Source organism: Pagrus major, chromosome 8 (assembly GCF_040436345.1).
Source record: "Pagrus major chromosome 8, Pma_NU_1.0".
In the NCBI taxonomy this organism is placed as follows: Eukaryota; Metazoa; Chordata; class Actinopteri; order Spariformes; family Sparidae; genus Pagrus; species Pagrus major.
The window spans coordinates 6,143,917-6,163,898 of NC_133222.1; the positions used below are offsets into that span (position 1 = coordinate 6,143,917).

Here is a 19,982-nt window from a genome sequence, read left to right on the forward strand (position 1 = left end):
TGTTCAGCATCCTTGAAGGGAGGGATTTCACGGCAAGTTGTTAAACACCTTAATAAGCGGCTTAAGTCCGTGCAGTTCTGGAAAACGAAATGAGAGTAATGGTTAATTCTAAGTGGCGAAATTCGGCACTATCCGTCTCCTGCCTGGTCATTCCCCATCTCACTCCCTCCTTCAGTCCCCCTCCATCAATGTAATGAGCAAATCATGGCCACTAGGGAGAGATGTAGAGAGAAAAATTGGTCCCATTATGTGTCAAGGAGTGTGAAAAGAGCAGCGCCGTTGTCTGTCAACTCTAACCCCCAACTGTCCCTGGTCTTAACTACCCACCAAACACAAAGAGCTCTTTTCCCACACGTAGATCTGCTTATTATTTCCCTGTCTTTGAACCACAAAGTCCATTATAGGAAATGCCAGGACAGCCGTGCCCTTTTCTGCACTAGCTCTGCCAGAGCTCCGACACGGGAACAATGGACACAGTAACACGCGCTGATTCAAGGCTGATTTAGAGTGACTGGTCTTAAACCCAACTTACAGAGTACAGTAATTATAAGAGGTGAAGGGAGGGGCTGGGGAAGGATGCTGCGGATGGGAGGGGAGATTGTTGTCATTTGGCAGCCAGTCCAGTTGGAGAGAGAAATTACAACTGGAGCCAGAGCCTGGGTGGTGGAGCATTTATCAAGCAGTCATCGCAATGATTCACACAATCCAGCGGGGAGCCATTATTTTACCACCCCGCTCTCTCACGGCGACCTGCTAGGTGGCGAGGATGATGATAGCTATGGGCTTTTATGAGCACAGGAGCAGACGTATACAGTAATTGTTTGAGAAGACTAGTTGGGAAAGTCCCATCTCTTTTCAGAATTCACGATTTGGACAAACGGTGAGAATGAAATCGAGCACTTGAGCCCAACTGAGGGGCATATGGTGTCTGTTCGCCTCAGGAAGGGACTCAGAGGGCTAGGGTAACTAGCGCAGAATACATAAAGATCACAAATAAATACAACATCCACCTGCTCGCCAAGTGCTTTGGGACCGGGGTAGAACCCAAAGGCGCCGATGCAGTTTTGCATTTGCTGGTCTGCCTGTATGAGCGAGTCTAACAGTCTGTGCATAAGCAAATGAATTCCTACCTGAATGGGGAATAATGGAAGAGGCAAGGGAGGCCTGTGATGGCCTTCTCATAATAACAATGATAAAAATGCCATTCTTCTATTCACACTCCCCTCACTCTGCCTTTACCAACTTCTTCTCTTGGCTCCCGTGGGAGGCACATCATTCTAATATACACAGGTTTTCACACCTTCCCTTTTTGTGAAAGACCTGCAGGAGAGACAGAGACAGGGGGGGAGAGAGGGAGAGGGATGGGAACTGTTTATTCAGTCAGATGGTCTAACGTGTGTGGAATAGATTTGAGCTGAAGAGGAAGCTGTCTACACAACGGCAGTTGGCATCGGGGAGAGAGCGAATGATGCCGTATCCAAAATCGCTCCCTCGTTCACTCATTCACTTCATAGCGCGCGCGGTAAATTGAGATTTTTGGGCTCTTGTGAATCATCATCATCACCGGCTACTGTTGCGTAATGGCGATGACACATCTATGAAGGGGGAGACATTGCATTGTATGTTTTCCTAGCAGCTCTGTGAGGCTGTACGTAAGCATATCAGCGCTTTGAGCTAAATGCTAACATCAGCATCACAGTGACGATGCTAAGGTGATGATGTTAAGCAGGGAATGTATACCATGTATGTATAAAATGTTGATTTTAAAAACACAAGCACATTAAAGTATAAAAAAAACTATTATGCTTTTTTATTTGCTTGAATGCTTTTATATTATACTACTTCTGTGTTTTATATATGTTTGAAAGATCTTGAAAGTTAAAAAAAAGTCAAAGCCCGCACCGACAGAAGCTCCTGAAACACCTCGACAGTAGTCCCGTCTTTAATTCTGTGACTTTGTGACATCAAACTACGTCACAGAGTCACAAATTTGCATGATTTATGCCTAGCCTCAGAATTAATTAAGCACAGCTGCTCTGTTGTTGTTAACGGTGCTGGGTCAGGCATGTGTGAGCTGACCAATCAGAAGAGACTGGATATCTGGGACGGGGGCCTTAAAGAGACAGGAGCTAAAACAGAGCATTTCAGACAAAGGGGGAACACAGTGCTGCAGGACTGTACAGTATGAGAAAACTAAAGCATGTAAACATATTCTAGTAGTGACCCAAAATAAAATGATGAACCTGAAAATGAGCATTATATGTCTTTCTTTTTCAACACTTCACAGCCCCTGTACTAAAGTCATTAGTCATCTCTGGAGCCACAGTGTTAGCATGTGTGCTCGCTAACGCTTTAAAGGATTTCCTTGTTGCAATTTAGACTATTCACCCATGGAAAATCAGTTTTCCCAAGATGGCTGCATCAGTGTCTCCATGTCTCTCTTTTATACTCTGTATTTCCCCTCAGCCTCCTCTCGCTTCACTGTCTCGTGCTGTTCACTGTCATTGTGAAAAGGTGTGTGTGACTCCACTAGTAGAGCGGAGCCCATTATCGTAAATAGGCCAATAAGTAACTTCACACAACGTGTCTCCAAAGCAAGCACACTCTATATGCAAAGCAGAGGCACACTGTTAAAGAAACTGGCGCCAAGTGATTATATTTGTAATTTAATTTCCTTGGTCACACAGTGATAAGCGAAGGGAGCGGCTACAGTTGGCCGGGGATGAATAGAGTGACGAGAATGGGACCACAGCTTCATTGTCTGGACTGAGATGTCCGAGACGACACCACTTACGAACAAGGGTACCGGCGGGGAGATACGGTACCTGCACAAGGGATTCACAAGTCTAAATTCAAAGGCAGAAAAACTATGTTAGTACCAGAGACAGCAGAGAGAGTTCAATACAAAAAACACCGGCTCTTTCAAATCGAACGGATGAATGTAAGTGCAGGAACACCAAGAAACTCTTTTTTCCCCGATGCCAGCTCCCTCTTCCCTCTTCTGTCCGTCTCCTTTGCAGTGAGCTGTGCTGAACAAATGTAATCAGCGGGGTAGCCTGGGTGGGATGTCAGTCACAAAGAGCAACGGCTCATTGCAGATTCTACAGGCGAGATGAACTTCCCTTTCCCTGCAAGAAAGACGACTGAAGGACACAAGGTATACCGTCCCCGCATCCTCTCTCGGTCTCCCCTCCCTCTGCTTTTTTCTGCAGACATCAAATTTTCTGACTTTTCTATTCTCAAAGAGTGTCCACTTATACTGATGACAGTGCAGCAGACGGCACAATACTGCAGTGGTCACACTCTGATTCCGACTACATCAGAACATTCGGTGCTATAGAGAGCAATGGGGAGGAGGAGAGGTACAAAGTTCATCAAAATCTGACACCGCACACGGCTGTACAGAATTCAGGGACAGTGTGAAACTATTTTGTGACATCTCAAAATCCTCTCTCCCCCTTTGTTCTCGCCGCCTCTCATCTTTATGTCTGCTTCTCCCCTGCTGTCTTGTCTTTCTCCGTATTTCCTCAGTGTCTTCACTTTGAACCCAACAGCATTAACCTGTCAGGAAAGTTACAAATGTTCTGAGTTGAATTATGTAAACCAAGGAGAAATAAAACTGAAGAAAGCACGGAGTTCTCGCTTTATTTCATAATTCATCACGGTCCCAGATCGAGCCAAGTAAAAACTTGACTTATTAAGTAGTCCAGCACATTCTGGCTCAAAATCCTTCTGAAATATGCTTGAGAATATTAATCATTCTTTGTCTACCTCGCAAATAAAAATCAAACACACACACACACACACACACACACACACACACACACACATATGCACACATGCACAGATTTCTTTTGTGTGTGTGTGATTTCATTACTCATCAAATAGGAGCAGTGGTGTCTCACACATTTCACCAGATTTCACTGCAGGAGGCAGAGCGATGGGTGTTACACCAGCACCACCAAAAGGAGAAGCGGGAAACAACAGTCCTTTTGCTCTTCTTCCTCCATTTCTTCGCCTCCAAAATACAAATTTACAGTGTTGAAAATCAGATTAAGGACGCTTTGCCTTGGCAGGCAGCATGTTTATTTATTTATCTCAGCGAACACAACCACAGACACAGGAGAGAAGGAGAAACACACTTGATACTGGGGGGTGGCGTTGTGGCGCTGCAGCATAATTAGTAGGACATGGCTGTATAATTGGTCTCTAATTGATATGAAGAGCTGTGGTTTAGCCCAGGTTGTGTTCTACACGTGCTGCCGGGCCGCGGGCAGGAAGCGCTGGCGGGCCCGCTTCAATCTCGGTGCCATCTTCTGATTGATGTCTCTGTAGCAAATGCCCTTCAACAATCAGTACCCACAATCTCTCCGTGTCCATCAGGCCACCTGTCTATCTGTGTGTAACATCTCCCACCATTCATCTGTCATTTCTTCCTTTTGTGCCTAAACGTCTCACTATCTCTTTATTTCCATCTCCACATTGATTTGGCCCGGCTCTCCCTCTGAAGGCATCCTCAACCTTTGGTCTGTTTCTCTCAGGGAAGGTGAAAGAGCAGCGTTTGTGGTGATAGGAGGTGAAAAATGGAGGGTTTGTTTACGAGACACTGGCACGCTTTCAGTGGTGCAGACGGCTCCTACAAGGGAGATAAAAGCAAGTTCAGACGAAAAAGAAATCAATTTTAAAGGTACTTGTATTTGAAAAGGTAAGAGGGTTACCTGCTCTAACAATTAAGCAAATGAGGTTGGAAGAAATGAGAGTTTTATTGGGCCCGGCTGGACACAAGCGGTCAACAACAGCTAATTCAAATGGAGTTGAAGTTTGTATGATGGTGAAGCTCTTTCGAACAATTCCGTTCATGGATCGCGTGCTGATGCAAGACGACCTTCAAGGACATTCCCCTCATTTACACAGCAATTAAGCACTACCCTGTTGGTAAATTGAAAAAGAGACAAAAATCCTCTGTGGATTTAATAACAAACTCATTACCAGGGCCCAACAGGGCGGAACTGCCTTTTAATTAGAGCAACACCTGATTAACGCCCAATTAACAGAGCCAGAGCCACTTAATTCTCCCCCACTTTGGCAGGTTGAGAGCATAAACATAAGCAGTCCAGCATCAGAGTGCTTCCTCTCCTCTCCTCCAGGGAATGTGTGAGAGAAAAGTAAATAACGACTTTGGGAGGCAGTCTGTTGCGTGGTGGTCCAAATGCTCTCCAGAGCTGGAAATGCATGAGCTCAGTGTTTCAAGAGGGAGACAGATGTAGGGCTGGCTGGAAAGAAATCTGCTTCACTACACATGCAAGTCCTGGTGGACTGATGATAACACTCTTTTACCTTCAAGACAGACACACTGGCAAGGATGTAAACATAAAACTTTCATTTAGCTGTGGAAGGGTCGGAACAGCACACGATCAGAATACGCTAATCTTAGCTCAACATACTATACATGCAGCTCATTTAGGTATAATTAGTAGTCATATACTACTAATTGGCAGATAAATAAGGGATAATTGAAAAAGGGTATGATAATTTTTGCTAATTATTACTCGGCATTAGCACACAGGACATCTTTTATAAGAAAACAATGTAGTGTTGATGACTGAAATTACCTCTTTTGAATCGCTAACAGCGAGGACAAATAATTACCATGGGGAGTTTTATTTATTTATTTGTTTATTTAATAGGGACAGTGCAGGTTAATGAACATCGGTGTAAGAATACACAATGTAAATATGCGTTTAGTGAGAATGCTTATTTACATTCGTAGTCCCTGGGCAGGTAACATAAGCAGTAGCATTACAAATAACAATGTACAGATTTTAACTAAATACATGAAACAACATGTCCATTAAACAGTGATCACAGCTCTGGTGTTCTTTGAGCCATTGTTTGAGATGAATTTGAATGAATATGTAGGGCACTCCCTTATTGCAAGTGATAGGTCAGTCCAAACTTTACTTCCCTTCAAATTTGTGCGTATGTGGTGCACCTACAAGGCACCTCACAGCCCCCTCCAGCAGTGACCCTGGTGCTACATGCATACATGTTTACTTCAAGATTTCAAGACATAACATTGTTATGATGTAATTTTTGTTTTGTTTTGTAGTTAGCACCTACATTACATCACATCTGACAAGTTGTTACAGACTTGGGATTTATACCTACAACAGTGGTGTTACACTCAGAAACTGTGGGGGGCGCCAAATCACACAAAATGGCCATTTTTACATAATGTTGCTTTAATAAAAAATGAATAACAAAAGAAGGAAACAACATAGAAACACATGTGCATCTGTCATTAGTAGTTGACAACAATCATGATGTCCTCAGCATATTGCAACACTTGTAGCTCAACCTTTTGCAAATAAAACATCTAAAAATGAAACATTCATCTACACTGCAGCACTAACTGAACCATTCAGTTAAAGGGACTACTTGGATATTTTGTGACAGTGTTTTGTTTACAAAAAAAAAAAAGCACAAACCTGGACAAAACTTTGTGAGATTCATTACTTTGTTCACAAATTTCTACACATCACTTAGTTCTCACCAGTACTGTTGGTCCTTAGTGTTTTCATATTTCAATTCCAGTCAATACTGACTATAAACTGCAGAGTGAGTGGCACCATCAGCTCTTCAGGAAGCTGTAGCCTTCTGTCACACTGACTTCCAGGCTTCAGGATCCTTAATTCTTCCGGCTTAACACTTTACTCCAAACACAGTGAATCAATATGCAGTCTGGTTGTATGGATCTGTAAAGCAGCGAGGGATTGCTCCTCGTTGAGCCTGTGCGCATTAATGTGTACCGTACACATTCGCATTCATTGTCTCTGTCTTTTTCTTTCTTATGCGCTTCACTCAAGGTGCTGACACAAACATCTGTGGATACATGTCACTCGGGCTGTAATCAACGCGATAACTGTCGCTAAAAGAGCGTTTAGCGGCCTTGAGTTGAGAGGAAATCCGCCAAGACTCCACGGCCTTTTCTAAGTCTGGTAGGATGTCTGGTACAATAGCTTGTTCAGCTATGAAGACTATCATCTCCACGACCAACAGCAGGAACCACCCTATCGCCCCGAACCAATAGGAGGAGCCGAGGCTGGAGAGGTCCTGACTGATTTCCTCCCGGTGCTGATACGTGAAAAGAGACCAGCTGAGGAGGAAGAAGAAACCTGTAGAGAGAAAAGAAAAGAAAAGAAAAACGAGTCAAATCAAGTATCATTGCAAGGAAAAGAACAAAGTCATTAAGGTCAATTATTAAATGCCTGGAGCTATAGAAAAGAGTTTGTATGATAATGAACTGCAATTCCACGGAAAGTAAAAAGTCTCTTTAGAAACTGCTGCCCAGCAGGGTATGTAAATGAGTAGTACATAAAAGAATCTCTGGAGGTGTGGGTCTGACATGAACTACACAAACCAAAAGGCTATTTGGAGGTTAATTAGAAAGAAGGCAGTTTTTTTTTTCATGACACTGCTTTACTTGTTATGAATATATTATTTTAAACACCAACCACGCCAATCATTAATAAAGTGAAACCTGAAAACATGGTGTTTGGCCCAGGCAAAACTGTGTTTTTACATATTTTGAGTATTGCAGTGGCGTTACCTGTCGAGGCCATGGTGAGCAACAGCAGAGTGGTGGGGTAGAGCGCCTGTCCTGCCATGAGGAGGGAACGAGTGTTGGAGTAGGAGCGCACCGTCCGAGATGTCCAGCAGAGGGCAAACACCAGGCACAGAGCACCGGTGCTGACAGCCATCAGGAAGGAGAGAACCGCAAATACCCGCTCTGCTTCCAAGGCTGGAAGACACAGAGAGGCAGGAAAATAACATATGAGAAAGATAACCCAGACTGACACTCGGCATGGTGAAGTGAAACGTGTTGAGGTGACGTCACGCTCCTGTGGATGCACTCACAGCAAGTCCCTGCCTACACCTGAAACCAGCAGAGTAACACCGAGAGTTCATGTACTTTTTAGGGTAATTTTCTGGCACATGGAGCTAATTTTAGACAAGGCTATACGACATTTATTGTAAAAAGCGTGTTTGTACAATTACAAATACGTCATTAAAAAACAACAATTCTGGCAGGGGGAAATTTATTTTGGCTAATGATTGCCAGTTGGTTTGAGTAGCAACAGTCAAATAGCAGTTTAACTGACATTTTTACACCCACGGTCCATTTTATCTCTTATCTGTGACCAAGCAAATATTGACAATAGTCTGTTATACTCTTGTTCATTTGTGGTTCGTTAATTTAGATTTTTTCTATTATGCTATCTGTCTGTGTTGCCCAAAACATCATACAACTACAACGGTTGAATTATTAACTTGTGGGCTAAATTTATTGTATTTTACTCTTTTACTTTGACTTTTATGGACTCAATGTGTTTGTTTTGTTAGATGAATCACATTGTTAGCACAGTTAAATGGCAGTTTAACTGACATTGTTACATACATGGTCAATTCTGTCACTTATCTGTGACCAAGCAAATATTGACAAAAGTATTTTACGCCCCAAAAACCCTCGAAGGTATACGAAAGTTCATTTGTGATTAGTAAATGTAGTTTTGCTGTATTGACTGCTAACCGAGCTGGCTATTATGCTAGCTGTCTGAAGTTAATATGTTGCCAAAACATCATACAACTAGCTAACGGTTGAATTAACAGTTATTCTGACCTTTGTGGACTCACTGTGTTTGTTTATTACATTAATCATCACTATGTTGAACTTCCTATGAGGAACTTAATGTTATCAGTTATTCACGTGTCGTCCTTTTCATCCAAGCAATTCATTTTTAAAAATACCATTTTTGTGGGTAACTTTGTTGTTTTTTGTTTTGTTTTATTTTCTGCTAATTTATTTAAGAATTGATGGTTGAATTTGTTGTCAAATAGGATTCTGTGTTTGTAGTTTGACATTGGCTTCCAATAAAAAACTCAAAGGAAAGCAGTGAGTGAGAGCAGAGATCTAACACTACATTAGATTCACTCTGAAAGTCTTTGCATGGAAAAACATCAGTGGAATACAGCAAACTGACAGGGTTACACAGTTAACGATGACAAGAAATGTATCTGACAAAAACCAGGTTTTTCAGCCAGTTAAGATTCCAGCACATTCGCCTTCAGCTAAGTGTGGGCGCTTCAGCAGATACGAAGAATGCACTTCTCAGGTCCAGGAGCAGGCTCGAACTTGTTTACTACTTCTTGAGAAGCTCATCTGAAACCCGGAATATTTCCACATTTTTCCACCTGATGTTTTTCCCCTCCAGAGATTCAGAGGTGTAAACAAGTCTCCCTCAGGCTGATCTCTAGCAGAACCACTGCCCTATCGATATACAGCAAAGACATGTTTATGCCTCATCCATTTTTACTGGACATGTTACACTGTGTGTCAATCAACCCTTTAACCTAACCGTGAGCGAAAAAGCTTTAGACTGATGATTTGTGAACTGCAGAAAAATGTCAAAAAGGGGGAATGCAGTTTGTTGCTCACCTTTGAAGACACCTTTCTGGTTTGTCTGGTCACTGTTAGTGTTATTCCACTGTGTCCAGAGTCCCCTATCCTTCAGCCAGAACGGTGTCCACACTGCGTAGGACACACACAGGCAGCCTGCCAACCCCACACAGGATTGAGAAAACCTGAAGCGACTGATGGAGTCCCCCAGCTCCAGCAACTTCATATTTGTAGCACCACTGTGAAAGAGAGAGGCAGGGAGAACATTGAGTTACAGAAGTACAATCTGTCTCAAAACTAAGCTCATCTTCATTTAAATCAGATTTAATTAAAGCACTGTCTTACCTGTGTTGTTGAAAAGAGCAGAGAGGTGTCCTAAACCAGGCTGTGAAGTTAGTCTGTGCACAGAGTACAGGAGCGACTTATGTTTGCTGTTGTACAACTCCTACTGTACAAACACTTTCAACACCCGGACACATTATGACTTGTACCGCTCACGACCACAAGCCCTCACTCGCAGATCAAACCGTTGTTACTCCGCCTCTGCTGCAATGGAAACTCCCACAGCCGGAGGCCAAATTTCCCCGTGAATTCTCCACGGTGACCCACCAACTCACACTGTAGAGAAAGTGAAAGTGCCATTCAATATTTGAGGAAGCAGAAGTTAATGTAACTTCTATGCAAAAAGGAATGAAGAATTACCTGACATTAAGAGGAAGTTACAGTGTAAAAATCCCTTGATATTTACTCAGTAAGAGCACAACTCCCCCTTTGACATTTGTTTATATCAAATACAGAAACTGTGTGGGGGGTGTCGGACAGTCATTACTCATGACATAACATTTAAGAAAATCCCACTCTCACTACATCACAGGGGGGCATAACCTCAGATGCCGTTCCCCTTCGTCACACAACCACCTCCCTCTTTACTTTCCTGTGCCGCAACGGAAAAAGCGTTCACAGCCCACCCAACAGCAAGTTGTTGTTCACTTAATGCCCCACTTAGATGCCTACAGAGCGTGTTTCAGATAAGATTTCTTAAAATAAAGAACTTAAATACAAGATAAGTCAGATACGGACATAATAATTCATTCATTTATTCACAGACTATGAACTTTAAAAGAAAAGTACAATACATTCTCATAAAATAAAGTGTATAAGACCAAATAATAAACAATTTCGATTAAGAGACCAAAAATGCTTAAGAATAGAGCATGGCTGATTTTTGGTTGATTTACATTTGGCAATCACTTAGAATTTCAGTTAATAAACAAAACTTTAGAGTCGGGATCACAAGGAAAGCAAGGCCGTCTCACTTAGCAGCTTAAAAATAAGGCCTCAAGATGCAGAGAGAATATCACTGTCCTGTTCCTCCATCCTGGCCTCGACTGCGTTACTTTTTCTTCTTCTTCTCTCCTCTTTAGCACGCTCTCGGCTCATGTTTGCTCTTCACTCAGAAAACAGGCATCAGATTAGACCTTGTGTAAGGTATTTGTGTGTCAAGCTCTTCACCACAAACGCAAGGATGCTTGAAGTGCTGCCTCTTGAAATTTGGCATCTCCAGTTGCGCCTGTTTATCCTAAGCTTACTTTCTGGCTCTCTGCAGCAGTGCCTTGAATACATCAAGAATCTCCGGGTCCTCTCCGGCAGACAGCTCTGGAGTGTTTTTCTCCAGCCAATCAGAGGAGCGGATCTGGTGCCTGAGAGTCCCAATCAGAGAGCCCAGACCCTCTGCAGGCTTCGACGCTTGGCAGTCCAGCAACACAAACTCCTCGGTGGCCAGCGAGCCTGTGTCAGGAACAGGGCTATCATTCTCCTTCAGCTGGTCGGATGACTTGCTCTGGGGTGATGATGTTGAATTGACAATCGCAGCGTTGTCTGAATCTGCACTGTCCTCTTTCACTGACTTTTTGCTCTCCTTACTGGCCTCTTTGATAGAATCAGCGCTAGTGCTTTTTCTTTCAATTTCTTTCAAAGCCTCCCTAATTCGCTTCAGGCCTGAAATAACAAAACACATTAAAAGAACAAGTCAGTAACTATTATCCAATCAATAACTAGTTTGAGACACAAAGCGGGAGAACACAAACCATTTACTGATAAATGTAATGAAAGATATAATCTAGTCAATGTCTAAAAAATGGGAATAATGGGGAACAACACAACACACTAATTGGAAAGTTGAAAAGTAGACATTTACTTTTCTACACAAAACAAAATAGATATTTGAGTTCTTTCATCATCTATTTCATGCACTGATTGTCACCAGTGAGTCGATATCTGGCCCAACAATGACAAAAGAGTTGTTTTGTAGGAATCCTTAAAAGGTGTTTTAGAGTTTGTAATTTCCTGGAATGATGCAAAAAGAAAAGGTAGATGACTCATCCTGCACTCGGGGGCGTGAACTAATTTTGCGTCCAACTAAACACTTACTCATTTTCTTATGACGCAGAGTATTTCTGGGGGCCGCGTGAAGTGATGATGCATTATCAACATCCGGTGGTGGCATTTGGGAATTTGGGATGCAGCCAATTGTTTATTGTTTTCTCTTCTGTTACTTGTATGAACTGAAACGAAATGTCAGTGACATACAAAGTAAAGCTTTAGATAAAAATCACAGACTTGCCTTGCCTGCGGGTATTGGGAATGGGTCAATGGGCGATTTTTAGGCGATTTTTAGCCCATTTTTAGCGATCAAACCCATGTAGACCCACTAATTTAGGTGGAAAAGTGTCAACTGATTCAAACACACAACTGTATTACTTTATTCACTGATTTGCGTGATACTGGATCTCATTATATAAAGAACATATTCTCTGGTTTTCCCTCTGATGTTGTGCGGCTGATCTGCGCCAACTCTTGGGGATTTACAGAGATTCCTGAATCTAAATCTTGCTAGAGAAACAGTTAACTGCTGCTAACTGTAGCTTCTGTTAGCTCGGTTAGCCGTGCAGCTAGTGGCGCTTTAGCTGACTCAGCCCTGGGAAAACAAAACCTCCTATGTACTGTATTTCCTGTCAACAAACTAGTCTCAGAGGCTCGGTTCAGTCCCAGTACAGCATTGTTGACTGGGACCTCCCAGGCTCTTCAGCTAATAGGACTGCTAGCTGCAATGTGGTGGGGGAGGGATTTAACACAGACTGACCTAGTTGAAGGTGGGATTGTTGGACTGCGAAGACCATGCGGAACCAGCCGGGTGTGGAGCAGGAGAAGGCTTGCCCGCAGCTCAAAACCACCTTGTGTCTGAGGAAACACCGCCACATAGACAGCTCCTCCTCAAACGAAGACTCTCTGAGGTACTACCAAAATGGAGAGACAGTAGTGACAGATCAAGTCTACAGCAACATTTTCAAGAGGTTATTTGCATTTGAATTAGCTATAGACAAGTGAGAACTGAAATATCAGCCCCAACATCTTGTTACCTTTCTGAGGTCAGCCCAGACATAAAGTGCAGCAGGCCTGTCCAGGTAGGGGACGCCCATACCCCGCAGCTCTCCTGTCAGGTAACTGTGAGCAGCTTTCAGTCTGCATCGGTTCTCAGGGAAAAAATCCTTGTTGATCCAATCTAGAGCATGACAGCGAGAAGTGACAATAGGTAAGTGAAAATTAAATCTTACAAGTCTTTGTGCAGCATGACGTGCAGCAGAAGCCCCATGCTGAGCTCCTGTCATATCAAAGGAAGCTGAAAAGAGCGATGATGTCTCCCGACAGCAGAAAAACATTGTTGAAAAGCTCCCATTCAAACTAATTTGCATTTACGAATTTCAACTCAACCAAACAAACTGCTTGCTTTGTGCATAAGGAGAGCTGATTGTATAAGTGTGATATTTTCCAAGTACATTGGGTGTGCAAAAGCATGTGACTCTTGGATCAATACCTCTGTCCTGAAGTAGTCGTGCTACCTGGTGCTGGGTGGTTCCAGAGATACCGTGGAAGGGACCCAGCTTGGCCAAAGCCTCCACAAGGTCTTTGTTCTCAGTATACAGAGTGCCTATTCTGATTCCTGCCATGGCAAAGTCCTAGAAATGACAAGAAACACTGTGAAAACAAAGACCTAATGAAAAAAAGTGAGACATTTTACTGTACTGTCAGAGGGGATATAAAAAGTCTCAGCCCCGTACTCTCATAGAGCTCAGCACAGTAGCACAGTACGTACCTTGCTCATCCCCCACATCACATGTGTCCTCTGTGGGTCGGGCAAACTGAAATAAGAGCACATCATCAGCAGTTAAGAGGCTGTCTTCAGCCGCAATTGTTATGATTAAGGATCTGACAAAGTAATCATGTGGAGGTTAGGTTCATGCAGTACCTGTCTACACTGAGGACACTGTGAAAGGTGACTGATTCATCAAACACCGTCAGCATGTACACTTCATCCACAATGGCATGGAGCTCATTTCTAAAGGAGGAAGCGAAGGAAGAGAAAGACAACATGAATATAAAAAGTGCAGCATTAACAAACCTTTGTTTTATATTGCTAATGATTGTTAATGACAAAACAAATGCGACATAAAAGTAAAATGGTTCCCTCAACGTCCTGCGTGAGTGTAAAAGCACAGTGGTTTATGGTTACAACAGCCCAGCGCCTGCACCGGTGTGTGGAGGGAATTGCTCTGGCAACATCATTTAGAAAACAATAGATGATGCAGGAGACTCCTTGGCACATGGCTGCACTTGACAATATGCTGATGGTTGGGAGAGGTGATAAAACTCCATCAAGAGCGCTTGATATTCCAGACACGGGACAAAGCTCTTGGCTGTAAAATAAGAGTCCACACTAGGAACTGTATGCGGTGACTTGTGCTTAAAGGAGCCACACAGCTGCAAACCGGGAGGATTACAGTGCTATAGACAGCAGGACGAGATAATAGATGGGGAAAAACACACCTTTTGGCAAACTCCAAGAATGCTATCATCTCCTTCGGGGTGTAGATCTCAGCCAGAGGGTTATGGGGGTTCACCAGTATAACAGCTCGGATGATCAACCCCTAAAAGAGACAGCCAGCTTCTAAGTAAATGTAAAGTGATATTTAGTATCTCACAGTCTTTATAGAGATAAAGCTGAAAAACATATCACTAGGGCATCCAAGGTGTTTAGTATCTAAAGTAAGAACCTTGCCAGAGCATTTTTTTTGAGTGGTTCCATCCTTCGGATAAATACTTAAGAAAAAGTGCCGTCGTGAATTACCTCTTGCTTGGCTCTTTTCAGACCTTCTTCTAGTTTCTCTACAGTGAGGTGGAAGGGTCGACAGTCTTTGCTGTCGGCCTATAAATAAAGAATATTCAGAGGAAAAATGCATCAATACTTGAAGGTGAATGCAATGTGCACAAAATTGTGAGTTCTATTAAGTGTATACAATAACCAAATCAACTACGGAAAAATCATTTCAAACACAAACACACAGAAAGCACTGCAAGTAAATCAGCCTTCGCGTTCCTACCTCACAGTCAAGAGGAACGTGAAAGAGTTTGACCTCGCTGTACAGATCTAGATCCTCGGTTATCACACCGTAGAAAGGCGTAGGAATGAGAATGGCATCTGTAACATGAAAAACACGATAATACGTGGCATCTAAATACAAACCCATACAGCATCTCCTCATAAATTGTCACTGTGAAGGACTCCTTGTGCACAAATGCATACAAACCTACCATCAATGTATTCTGACCAATCATACCTTATGACGCACATAAGCTACTTTTCATATATACTATGTTCATTTTCAATTATTTTCTATTCTAGATCTGCAAGGCACAGCTGCACACAAGTTGGTTGTAAATACAGTACATGAATACAGGCTGCTTTAAGCCAGTCACTGAGTAATACAAATGCACTACATTGCTTATAATGAGGCTTAGTTTGCAGTAGCACTAAAGAATAAGCAATTTATGTAGCTGCATGAACACATTTGGAAAAAGTGTAACTCTGAATGATTATGTTACAATTTCCAGATTCTCTCTTATGCTTAAACTATGATCATTTTTAATAGAAAACAGGCACAAAAAAACAAAAACAGATTTCCTGTTATTGTACAAACCCAATACAGTTAAGATATGGATGTATTGCGTGTGTATGCCGATGCATTCTGAGCCTACCTTTGGGGTCACAAATGACTGCTGCGATACATGAGAAGAGGGAACCGCAGCCGTTCATCACCACAACCTGAACAAACACACACACACACACATCCACTGTGTTATGAAATAGCCTAATCAGGGCACAGGGGGAGGCCTGATAAATGCGCTACAAATTCATCCACCTACTAAAACAGCCATTCATTTCATCTGCAAATTAAGTTGCTTACCCTAAAAGAGCTACAGTATGTTAGTTCAAATGCAGCAGTTGGCATCTTCATAATCATTAGGAGTTAATCAAATAAATTACTTGAATGCACCGCCTTCATTTTTGATAATGAATGGCTGTAATCCAGAGAGTCTTCTGCAGCAGCTGTATGAGATGTTTAAAAAATGGCTTATTGGCTAGTGATTGCATAATTTGCAGGACATCTGTATCGGTGGGAGGGGAACCTTATTTACACATATCATAGAAATACAAAGAAGACGTATGTATTGTTGTGGAAAATGTATTTGGAGTGTTTACTTAATAAAGGTAATACGATATGACTTTGTAATTTTCACTGGTGTAAAGCAGATTGTTAGAGGTTACATGAAATTTAGAGCCAATGTAAAGAATTGTTCCTTCTATAAATTAAAATAATTAAAAAAGGTGCCATGTGTAAGAATTTGCCACCTAAATATATGGGGAGTAACAGTTGCTAACTGTAGCTGCTATTAGCTGGGGTGAGTGTTTGGGGCTAGCTGGTTAGCATGCTAACTTCAGTCGACATCCCTTCAACACAATACACAGACGTCTTTGACATTACGTCCAAACCCAAATTTCTTTACATTTTGTTGATAATTTAAGTTAATATTCAAATTTTTTAAAACCTAAATTCTTACATATTGCCCCTTTAATAGATTAATGCATTGGTAGAATTGTATTGTATGTAGATGTGATAGAATTAGTAGTGTAAACTCATGGACATTAAATGTATCTTTTACCTTTTGTACGGTATGTTGTGCGTGGACAAAGTGCCCGTTAATATAGTCATAATATAAATGTTGTAAATAACAATATTTCTAGGGGTGTAACGATACATCGATACAGATCGATGCAAAGTGAAAACATCGATTAGTATCGTCACTATCGTTAAGATACGCCGTTATTTTTAAATTCCCATGGCACGTCTGTGTCACCGTTTCCGTCCATGCGCAACTCATTTCTAAACAGTGCTTTCTTTTTATTAAAAAGAACAGTCTAAATGTCTGGACCACTGAAAAAATAATATTTCCACTGAAGAGTTCAGTAATAAAAATGTCAAATCACATTTTAGTTGCTTTTTGTGAGTTGATATAAATGTAACCGATTGTGTTAAATGGGCAGATGATCTCATCTCATATCGATCGCGGACCCCTGTACTGAATGGAATCGAAATCGTATCGTGGTAGACTATGTGATATCGGATAAATGATAAAGAATGGATATAATATCGTATCATGATGAAACTTATATCATCTGATATGTTGTGGAAAAAAGATACTGTACTATAAAAATGTTACTATATACGGTAATAAGAAAAAGAGCCTCTGAACTGTGCTTACTCTTCCTGCAATATATGAGTGGTTGTGTGTGGTAACATTTCCACCTCTGCTATTTGTATGCTTCCCACAATCTCTTAGGTTTTACCATATAACAAGGTAGAAATAATATTCTCATCCGCTCCATATACAATATTAAGTATATTACATTATAAAGTCTATTCAAATGACTGTACTTATCTTGCACAGCAAAAGCAATTATCTTCACTCACATTGTCGGCTTTCAGTGGGTTTGGAGAACAGCAGTAGTGCGTCAGGAACTTTGCAACCTCCTCTCTCAGGCTGAAAGAGAGCACAGCGGAAAAGGTTGTGGGAGGGTTAATGTTTACTTTGAAAGGTCTAACTTTCACCGTGAGCCACTTGACAAACGTGCTTCTCACTCCAAATGAAAATAAAGGTGCACTTTAATCTCTTACAACGTGTGTCCCCTCCAGTCTGAATACTGCAACAAAGACGGGTCAATAAGCAGCATGTCGGGGTTGGTCAGCTGTAGCAGGGAGGAAAATGAAATTCATTTGTGAATGCAGACAGAATAATTAAGAATAATGTTTTGTGGCAAACGAATATTACAGTACATTACACTCTGCAGCGTTATATCATTACTACCGGGATGTGCTTGCATTAATCTTACCCGTTTATGAAGAAGATCATAGCATAGTTTGTTCTCACTGGTACCCATGTTGATTATTCCCTGGGAGACAGAAATAAAGGGAAACCATATAAATATTCATTCTAGTGTCTGATAGCTGTGTACTTAATATGTGACATAAACTCACACCAGGGTTATCTGTGTCGTGGTATTTGTCTGCTCCATATTGGGCAAAGCCCTCCTGGAGAATGCCTTGCTGCTGTCGGATGCTGTTACCACGGTTGGACAGGTACACGCTTGGGCCGGGAGTTTCTGCACATCCCACTGTTGCCAAAACATCCCGAGACCTTTCACAGGGCTTGGCGGATGTGGGCAGAGTTGACTTTATCGGCTCTTGAGTGGAGACGGCCTGTGCTGCGGGAGCTTCTGAGGGTGGCTGAGATAAAGATGATGAGAGGGAGGGTGCGGCTGTGGTCATCAGTGAAGCTGACAGATGAGCTGGGGGTGAGAAGGAGGGGTCGGTCGGCTGTGTCTCAGCAGTCGGGGCACGCTGTCTGACCGCAACCAACGCCCCCGTGAGCATGCGGAACAGGCGGAGCTCGTGCTGGCGCTCCTGTTCTGCCCTCCTCTCCTCCCGCTGTTCCCTGCGCTCCTCGGCCTGAAACTCTCTCTCCATCCGCGCCTCCTCCAGAGAGAGCAGGCGCTCCTCTGCGGACTGCTGCCAGTTCAGGAAGCTGGCCAGGGCTTTATCCAGGCGCCCCTGACTGCCACCCCCGTAGCAAGATGATGTTTTGCCACCGCGGCGACGCTTCTTCTGTCTCACAAAGGTTGGGGGATGAAAGCCGTCCTTCCTGGGTTGCTCAGGTGCATCGTGCGGCATGGGACCACCAACAGCCTGGGCGGCACCTGTGGCAGAGCTGGCAATGTTCAGGTCACTAAAACCTGAGGATATAAGATAAAGAATATTAACTTTACAACTACCAATACTTTCTAACTGACAATGATAGTCATAGTAATAATAATAGTGATAGAATTTAAAACCTGAAGGTGAGATTCTTGCATTTGATGAGCTCTCTCCTCTAACCAGAGGGTCCTCAGGCCCCAGCAGAGACTGTCCATCAGTCTCCTGGTCATCTCCAGACCCATAATACATCTCGGGGGGCGCAACCCCTGAGTTCAGCATGCTCTCATCCACATCTTCACATTTAATATCCAGTTGCTCTCCAGCTTTTGGTGGCTGACCAAACAGAAACCCTCCTGAAGACAGAGGACCAAAGGAGCCTGGTGGGACCCCTTGCACGTACGGTTCGGACCCGCTCGGGCTCTGAAACACCTGTTGAGCTATGACAGCTCCGCCCAGGGAGGAGTAGGTGATGGCAGGTCGGTTCGCCAGCACCCTGTCCATCACATCATAGAACTTCCAAGACCTCATTTTGTAGTTGTCCTTGATGCGACGGTACTCCAGCTTCATCTTCTTGATCTTCTCCCTGCACTGGTCACCGGTGCGGTAGATGCCCTTCTCCCGCAGGATGTGGGCTATGCGGTCGAACACGCGTTGGTTGCGCAGCGAGCTCTCCAGCTCAATCTGGACCGACTCGTCCGACCACAGCTGGAGCAGCTCCACTATCTCCGGGTCGGTCCAGTTGCTGCCTCGCTCGTGCCTCCTGCCGCGAAAGTCCATCCTTCAAGTTACAGGACGTGTTCTGCAACGACACAGGGGGTGCGGGAGAAACGTTAGCAGCCCAACTCTGCCATCCTAACTTCGGGGACACAGAGAAACGAAGGGGCTCAGAGCTGCTCACGTGTACACACTTTATGTAAACAGTACATATATGGACGCTATTTCGCACACTTGTGTTGTCTCACCGTGAATCAACAGTGCAGCTCTTCGGAGACAGATTGTTGTGGAGCTGTCACACAGATGCGTGATCCACGTCGATCGACACATGTCACGGCTGGTTAACCCGGTTCGGACCGATTTGGAACGGCAAAGCTTTGTCCAGCCGGGTGCTAAGACATACAAATCATTCTTTAACAGCACATTTGTCACAACTTGGCGAGATGGTGAGTAGACACGTACAAAAGCATCTACATCCGGGTTGACGGCACATGCGTGCTGTCCTTATTCCGGGATAACTTTGGTCCGTGTTAACAAGGGGGAGCTGCGGAAAGCGGGCTGGCTTTCACTCATACCAGGCTGTAACGGGGTAGACACAACCATGCGAGTCAGAGTCAGACTAAGCGCTCTGTGTTATGGCCCCCTCTACCGTACGGTACCGC

At 43.2% G+C, this 19,982-nt stretch overlaps 2 protein-coding genes across 2 annotated transcripts; both read right to left on the reverse strand.

The window, feature by feature from the left end:
* Positions 1–5,655: 5,655 nt before the first annotated feature.
* On the reverse strand, positions 5,656–10,079 carry LOC141001341 (uncharacterized). Its single transcript, XM_073472390.1, has 4 exons — positions 9,803–10,079; positions 9,497–9,696; positions 7,610–7,801; positions 5,656–7,175 (listed from the first exon to the last, which is right to left on the reverse strand). Exons 2-4 carry the CDS (start codon positions 9,681–9,683, stop codon positions 6,862–6,864), a joined length of 693 nt encoding a protein of 230 aa, XP_073328491.1. The 5' UTR covers positions 9,684–9,696; positions 9,803–10,079; the 3' UTR covers positions 5,656–6,861.
* A 459-nt stretch (positions 10,080–10,538) lies between these two features.
* accs (1-aminocyclopropane-1-carboxylate synthase homolog (Arabidopsis)(non-functional)) lies at positions 10,539–19,809 on the reverse strand. The gene is made up of 16 exons (XM_073472895.1): positions 19,569–19,809; positions 18,744–19,405; positions 17,890–18,644; positions 17,745–17,804; positions 17,530–17,600; positions 17,326–17,395; positions 15,551–15,617; positions 14,896–14,993; positions 14,643–14,720; positions 14,342–14,442; positions 13,764–13,853; positions 13,611–13,656; positions 13,332–13,473; positions 12,877–13,019; positions 12,600–12,753; positions 10,539–11,455 (listed from the first exon to the last, which is right to left on the reverse strand). Exons 2-16 carry the CDS (start codon positions 19,381–19,383, stop codon positions 11,043–11,045), a joined length of 2,928 nt encoding a protein of 975 aa, XP_073328996.1. The 5' UTR covers positions 19,384–19,405; positions 19,569–19,809; the 3' UTR covers positions 10,539–11,042.
* Between the last annotated feature and the right edge of the window lie 173 nt (positions 19,810–19,982).